Raw genomic sequence first — 7,474 nt, forward strand, 5'->3', positions numbered from 1 at the left:
GGCGACGCCGCGCCCAATCGGCTGCCAGCGTGCCTGGCTGGGTGGGGCTCGGGTGCGGGGCAGCCAATGAGCAGTCCGCGTGGACCCCGCCCCCGGATCCCATTGGCTGCCCGGCTGGGCCCAGAGTGGGCCGGGGGCGGGCCCGGTTAAAGACCTGGGGCCGCGGCCGCCGCCGGTCCATGACAGGTGCTGCGCCGCGGGGCCGCGTCCTCGGGGATCGGGACGGACTCAGACGCGGCCGGCTTGTGGGAGCCCCGGCACCCCGGCGGAGTAGACGCCATGGCCCCTCCGCAGGGCTCTCGGGCCCCGCAGGAGTTCGGGGGACCCCTGGGTAACGGGGCCGGGGGGCTGGGGGCTGGAGCGGGGCGCTGCGATGGGGATGCGGGAAGATGGGCGGGCGGGAGAGCCGAGGAGGGGTTCGATCTGGGGACTGGGGGGCTGGAAGGGGGCGCCCAAGCCATCGTCCCTTCGCAGGCGTCGCGCTGATGACGCTGCTGCTCCCGGCGACCATGGTCCACCTGGTCCTGGTGGCCGGCTCCGAACCCGCGCGCCTGCTCGCCCCGCCGCCCGCCCTGCCCGGGCTGCAGGAGCTCTGGAGCCCCGGCGCGCTCCTGCTGTGCCTTTCCTGGCTCGGCCTGCAGGCGGCCTTCTACCTGCTGCCCGCGCGCAAGGTGTGTGCGGGCCGCTGGGCCGAGGCTGGGGTCTGTCTGCAGGGGCGGAGGGGAGGCGGCGGCTGGGCCCGGACAAAAGCCCGCGCGGGCCTCACCTGAGGCTTTTGTGCCTGCAGGTGGCCGAGGGGCTGGAATTGAAGGACAAGCGTCGCCTCCGTTATCCTATTAACGGTGCCTGGGCGAGGGACAACAGGGAACCCCTTGAGTCAGATTGGGGGGGCGGGGCCCCATGCATGGTGACTCTCGTTCCGTGCAATGCCTTTTCCCCTTGCGCATCCTTGTCCCACCTGCTCCCGGGACCCCTGCTCCATGAAACACCTTTTCCCCTTCTGCACCCTCCTTGTCCCACCTGCCCCCCCTTTTATATGACTGCACCTCATCAGCAGTACCGCTGATCCTCTGTTGGCCAATGGTTGGGGTGGGTTCAGTGACGCCCCAGGCTATGGGCTGGGGAGGGGGTGGTGGTGGTCGGGGTTCAGCTCCCTAGGACTCATCTTGTGCTGCTCATCAGGCTTCCAGGCCCTGGTGCTGACAGCCCTGCTGGTGGGTTCGGGGGTGTTGTTGGGGCTGCCGCTGGGCGCCCTGGCGGAGATGCTCCTGCCCTTGGCATCTGCTGCCACCCTCATCGCCGTCATCTTCAGCGTCCTCCTCTATCTAAAGGCTCTGGCTGCTCCTGTCGAAGACCTAGCACCCGTGGGGAGCTCGGGTGAGAGGGGCCGGCCCGATAGTGGTTGGAGGGAGGCAGACGAGGTGTTTGATGGCCACTGCACACACACCCCTTATTCTCCAGGCAATCCCATTTACGACTTTTTCATGGGACGGGAGCTCAACCCACGCATCGGTTCCTTTGACTTCAAATATTTCTGTGAGCTGCGTCCTGGCCTCATCGGTTGGGTATGCTGGGCGTGTGAGGCCGGGCCGAGGGCCAGGAGTGGGACACAGAACCCAATCAGGCAGAAATACATTCCACAGCGTTGGCCGAGTCGAGTGCATGTGTCTTAGATACAGGGAGGCAAAGGAAATAAGTGACAGAAAAGAAAGCAAGAATCCTAAGCTGGAGCACTAGCACAACCGAGAGGGCATTTGCCTTGCACACAGCCGACCCAGGTTCAATTCCTGGCATCCCCTATGGTCCCCAAGCCTGCCAGGAGTGATTTTTCTGAGTGCAGAACCAGAAGTAAATCCTGAGCACTGTTTCTGGTGTGCCCCCCAATAAAACAAAACAAACAAAAAGAACCCTTGGGGCCCAAGGGATGATAGAACAGTGAAGAGGGTGTTTGCTTTGCATTTAGCTGACCCAGGTTTCATTCCCCGGTTCCCAATATGGTCCTCTAAGCAGAGGGCAGAGCCAGGAGTAACTCCTGAACATAGGTGGGTGTGATCCGAAAACAAAAACAAAAACTAAATAGGAAAGAAAGAACGTTTGGGGGCCGGGCGGTGGCGCTAAAGGTAAGGTGCCTGCCTTGCCTGCACTAGCCTTGGACGGACCGAGGTTCGATCCCCCGGTGTCCCATATGGTCCCCCAAGCCAGGAGCGACTTCTGAGCTCATAGCCAGGAGTAACCCCTGAGTATCAAACGGGTGTGGCCCAAAAACCAAAAAAAAAAAAAAAAAAAAAAAAAAAAAGAACGTTTGGCCCCCAGCCACCTCAGTTTCCATCCAATGGGGCAGAGGAGTAGGAACTAAAGGGCTGAAGCATGTCAAGTAGGAATCTTGCCTTGTACATGGTAAGCCCAGGAGCATGTTCTGAGCACAGTCAGATGTGACTCCACAAAAAATAAAAAAAAGGATTTTTGGGTAGGGTACTTGCATTGACCAAAATTCAATTACTCGCACCCCAAATGGTCCCTCAAGCATATAAGGAGTGATCTCTGGGGCCAGAGCAATAATAGCACAGCTGTAGGATATTTGCCTTGCACTCAGCTAACCCAGGACAAACCCGGGTTCCATCCCCAGCATTCCATATGGTCCCCTGAGCCTGCCAGGAGCGATTACTGAGTGCCATCGGGTTTGGCCCCAAAACAAAACAACAAAAAATAAGGAGTGATCCCTAAGTGTAAAACACTGCTGAATTTGGTCCAAATTACCAAGTAACAAAGAAAAGGGGCCAGCTAGTAATGAAAGTACAGCAGGGAGGGAGTTTGCCTTGCATGCAAGGAATCTAGATTGGATCCCCAGAATCCCATATGGTCCTCATTAGAGCACTGCCCTGAGTAATTGCTGTTGAGTCCAGTCCAGGAGTTAACCCCAGAGCATTGCCAGGTGTGCCCCTCCCCAAAACAAACCACCCAAAACAAAAACAACAAAAGGAGCTAAAGACAGGGTACTATGGGCTGGAGGAGAAGGGGGTGGGGCGCTGAGCAGGTGCAGCTGTAAATTAAGCCAGTTGAGTGCAAAATCTATTTCTGGACGAGTAGGGGGCTGTGCAGTGCCTAGAACCCAGGGCGGGCTCCACAGCTGGTCTGTCCTGGCAGCCTTGACAACTTTCCAAATGTGCTTCAGCTTCACCCCTGTGGCTGGTCCCTTTCCAAAGCAGGTGTGAGTCAAGGCTCCTCTCGACATTTCAGAAACTAGTTGTTCCTAAGTTTCCCTCCCCTCTGACCTGTCCTTATCTTCACATGTGATACGGAAGATCTGCACAGGGGAGGGAGGGGGCTCTGCCATGTCTTTCCCTGGAAGCGAGGGGGGATCTGAGACAGACCCTGGGGCAGATGGCTCTGGCAAAGGGCAGCCAGCCACCTGCCTTCCTAAGGACACTGACTCAACACCAGGTATAACCCTGGACCTGGATTGTTCAATGGGCACAAGGCTGCACTCACAAGATACACTAGAGAGAATGGGGGGTGCCCGGGCTGAACCCTCCTTTTTCTGAAGGGGATGTGAGGGTTCCTGGTGGTTAGGTTGGGACTCCCTCCCCAGGCACTCGTTAACCTGGCACTGCTGGTAAAGGAAGCCCAGCTCCGGGGCAGCCCCTCTCTCGCCATGTGCCTGGTCAACGCCTTCCAGCTCCTCTACATCGGCGATGCCCTCTGGTGCGAGGTGAGGCAGGGCTGGGCAGGGCAGGCGAGGGGTCGCAGGCACTCTCGGGGACTCAGTGAATGCCGGCCCTGCAGGAAATGGTCCTTAGCACCATGGACATCACCCACGACGGTTTTGGCTTCATGCTGGCATTCGGGGACCTGGCCTGGGTGCCCTTCACCTACAGCCTTCAGGCCCAGTTCCTGCTGCACCACCCGCAGCCTCTAGAGCTGCCCCGGGCCTTGATCATCTGCCTCACCAAGGGTCAGTGAGGGCCACTGGGGGCCTGCCTCCCACCGTTCCATTCCTCTGAGTCCCCTCACTGAGGCTGGCAGGGGCTTCTGGAAGCTTCCAGCTATGCTGGGGGAGAATCCTCAGGTAGGCTCTCACTTCCCGCTGACCCTCCGCCCACATCCCTGTCCCCCCAGCTGTTGGCTACTACATCTTCCGGGCATCCAATTCCCAGAAAAGCATCTTCCGAAAGAATCCCTCTGACCCCAGGGTGGCAGGTGAGCTGGCGTCTAAGGGACCAGGGTGACAGGGCAGCCGGGCCCCCTCGCCCACTGTCTTGTCTTTCACCAGATCTGGAGACCATCCCCACAGCTACAGGGAAGAAGCTACTGGTGGCGGGGTGGTGGGGTCTGGTCCGCCACCCCAATTACCTCGGGGACCTCATTATGTCTCTGTCTTGGTCCTTACCCTGCGGTGAGTGGCTGGGGTGGGGGGTAGTGCATGTGAGGGGCAGGAAGTGATGCCCAGGTGGGGTGTGGCATGAGAAAAGGGTGGAGGGAATTTTCAGGGAGAGGGGACGGAGTCCTGGACTGCGACCAGGACTGCCACTCTTCAGCTGCCAAGAACTATTAATGTAGGAGCTTCCGCCTCGAGGCAGCTGGCTGTAGGGTGACAATGCCCCTCTCCCCTCAGGGGTCTCCCACCTGGTGCCCTACTTCTACATCCTCTACATGACGGTGCTGCTGGTCCACCGGGAGGCCCGTGATGAGAGGAACTGCCGACAGAAGTATGGCAAGGCCTGGCACCAATACTGCCAAAGGGTGCCCTACAGAATTGTACCTTTTATTTACTGAGGCAGCGCCTGCCCCAGGAGGGGCACGAGCATACTTCAGACCCTCATCCTGAGATTCTTGAGGGGGGGGGGCTACCTGACTTGAGCCCCTAGGGACACATCAAAGAAGGAACACATCAGCCTCAGCGAGGCTTGGCACCAGGAGAAAAAAAGTGCAGCGCACCAGATAGGCTCTCTCGGTGGATAAACATCTAGAACCTTCTCTCTGGAAGCTTTTCTTCCTTGCTGGGGGTTCAACAAAGGCTTTGGAGTGGGATGGGGGTGGGGCAGTTAGTTTAGGACTCCAGCTTTTCACAGACTGACCTACTCTATATTAATTTTTGTTTTGGGGCCATACCCGGTGGTTCTCAGGAATCACTTCAGGCAGGCTTGGGATGGGGTCAGCTGTGTACAAGGCAAATGCCCTCCCTGCTGTGCTATCACTCCGGCCCCCTGACCCCAGTTCTATTTCTAGCACTGGATATGGTCCCCTGAGCACCCCAGGAGGGAGCCCTGAGCACTGTAGAATGTGGCCCAAGTTCTCCACCCACCCAAAATAAATAAAAGCCCACAAACACACTGCATCGGTGTAGATGAGGCAGGTGGTGGTTAGGACACAGCTGCCACTCAGGAGCGGCCACACGCGGTCAGTTTTATTAAAGACAAGCCCGGGGCTTCCTAGATCAACCGGGCAGCTCTTCAATGAGAGTCTTGGGTGCAGGTGGCATCGGGCCCCCCCAAAGCCGCTCCAGCTCCCCGGTGAGCGCTGCCACTTCCTGGGCAGCAGCCACCTGGGTCCGGTGGGCCTGGGCACACTGCAGTGCCAGGGGCGTCAGCGCGGCCTCGTTCTCGTTAGTCCAGGCCAGCAGGAACTGGCACTTCTTCCGCGCCCGGTACAGGCGATCTCGCTCCTCCCCGGCAGCGGTAGCAGCAGCCAGTTTTCGAGCTTGGCCGAGGGTCCGCGCCAGGTGGCCCAGCGCCGCCAGCGTGTAGTTCTTCTGGGTGGCCTGGCCTTCCCCCAGCAGGATGCGGGCGGCCTCGCGCATGGCTCCCCGAGTGCCCAGGGGTCCCGGAGGGTGCTCGCCGGCCTCCAGGACGTGCACGGCGGCTTGCAGGGCTTCCTCGGTGGAGGCGAAGACTTGCTGGGCGCCCAGGGCCCCGGACACGCCGAGGAGCGTGGCGCAGAGGTCGGGCAGCAGCGCGGGGTCGTCGCCGCCGTGGTACAGGGCCAGGGCGTGCGCATAGGCGAAGAGCACGTTGGGCAGCTGGAAGCGAACGAGCGGCGAGGCAGGGCCGCGGGTCAGGCTGGCCAGCGAGGGCAGGTGGGTGGGCAGCGGGGGCGCAGGGGCCAAGGGGGCGTCTCGGAGCTGTGCGTCGGCCAAGGTGACGGGGGTGTCTTCAAGCTGTGCATCCCCCAAAGTGACGGGGTTGTCTCCAAGCTGCGCCTCGGCCCCGGTGATGGGGGTATCCGGGGCGGCTGCCGCAGGCTCCTGGGGGTCCCGGGTCGGTGCCAGCGCCGGGTCCTCTGCTGGGGCATCACCCAGTTCTTCTAGAAGCCGCCGCTCGGGCCCACGGCGCCGCCACCACCACGGGCGCCAGGGCGGGAGCAGCCGGCCGGCCTCGCCCCGGCTCAGCAGCCGCTCGAAGGCCGCCCGGTCGGCGGGGCCCAGGCGCCCCCAGAGCCCCGACAAGGCCCCGGGCCCCGGGCTGGGCCCCAGGCCCGCGTCCTCGGCCTCGTCCTCGGCCTCACGTTGCTCACGCAGCCGGCGCAGGGCGCAGGCCAGGCGGCTGGGCGAGGCGTGGAGGCCGCGGAGCTCGCCCAGCACCTGGTCCCGGTAGAAGGCCTCGGCGCAGCTGCCGTGCGCCCGGTAGCAGCGCAGCGAGCAGTAGGGCACGTTACAGCGCGGGCAGGTGTAGCGCGCCGGCTGCGGCTCCTCGGCCGCCGGGCAGAAGGCGCACGGCCCGGCCGGCTCCATGACAACTGGGCGCGCGCTTCTCGTCCACTTCCGGCGCTTCTCTTCGGTCACTTCCGCCTCCTGGCGCGCCGGAGGCGGCGCTCTAGGAAAATTCCACCGTGATCTCCGGCCACTTCCAGCCTCCAGCGGAGGCCGCGCCCCAGTCGCTGCCCGCTATTCCCAACTGGGCATGCGCAGAAGTTGGTGCAGGTCCAGCCCCGCTCCTTGTGGAGAGGCAGGCTGTGCTGGGACCAGATCGCCCCCTAGTGGTGGTGGTGGTGCTGCTGCTGCCGCCGCCCTTCTTCCTCCCCACTCTCTCCCACATCTGGGAAAATTCATCTGGACTCATCTTTGCTGGGACTGTTTGGGCAGATAGGAGAGGAGATGGGGACCCTTGTAGGGACCACAGGTAACTAGAAATCATCAAGAGTATTGGAATTGGCAGTCAAGGCGCTTGCTCAGCATGCGGCTCACTAGATTTTGTTTCCTTGCACCACATATGCTTGCCAAGCCTTGCACAAATAGGGTGACTTGGACCAGGAGAAAAATGAGGGGTTGGATCGGTAGCACTGTCGGTAGGGCGTTGACCTTGCACAAGGCCGATCCGAGTTTGATGCACGGTTCCCCCCTAAGCCTGCTAGGAGTGAGGAGCAGCCAAACCCTGATCGTCTCTGGGTGTGTCCCCACCTCCAAAAAAAACAAACAAACCAAAAAAAAAAAAACGCAAAACGAATGGAAGTACAACCAAGATGTGAATGACAAATGTTG

The 7,474-nt window shown here is 60.9% G+C and overlaps 2 protein-coding genes across 2 annotated transcripts; one reads left to right on the top strand and one right to left on the bottom strand.

The window, feature by feature from the left end:
* The first annotated feature begins 141 nt into the window (after positions 1-141).
* On the top strand, positions 142-4,974 carry TM7SF2 (transmembrane 7 superfamily member 2). Its single transcript, XM_049780129.1, has 10 exons — positions 142-331; positions 475-671; positions 788-842; positions 1,183-1,377; positions 1,462-1,565; positions 3,590-3,709; positions 3,784-3,952; positions 4,117-4,197; positions 4,271-4,393; positions 4,613-4,974. The coding sequence occupies exons 1-10, from the start codon at positions 280-282 to the stop codon at positions 4,771-4,773; spliced, it is 1,257 nt and encodes a 418-aa protein (XP_049636086.1). The 5' UTR covers positions 142-279; the 3' UTR covers positions 4,774-4,974.
* A 412-nt stretch (positions 4,975-5,386) lies between these two features.
* On the bottom strand, positions 5,387-6,727 carry ZNHIT2 (zinc finger HIT-type containing 2). The gene has a single exon (XM_049780128.1). The coding sequence runs from the start codon at positions 6,725-6,727 to the stop codon at positions 5,435-5,437; it is 1,293 nt and encodes a 430-aa protein (XP_049636085.1). The 3' UTR covers positions 5,387-5,434.
* Positions 6,728-7,474: the final 747 nt, after the last annotated feature.

Source organism: Suncus etruscus, chromosome 9, assembly GCF_024139225.1.
Source record: "Suncus etruscus isolate mSunEtr1 chromosome 9, mSunEtr1.pri.cur, whole genome shotgun sequence".
NCBI classification, from domain to species: Eukaryota; Metazoa; Chordata; class Mammalia; order Eulipotyphla; family Soricidae; genus Suncus; species Suncus etruscus.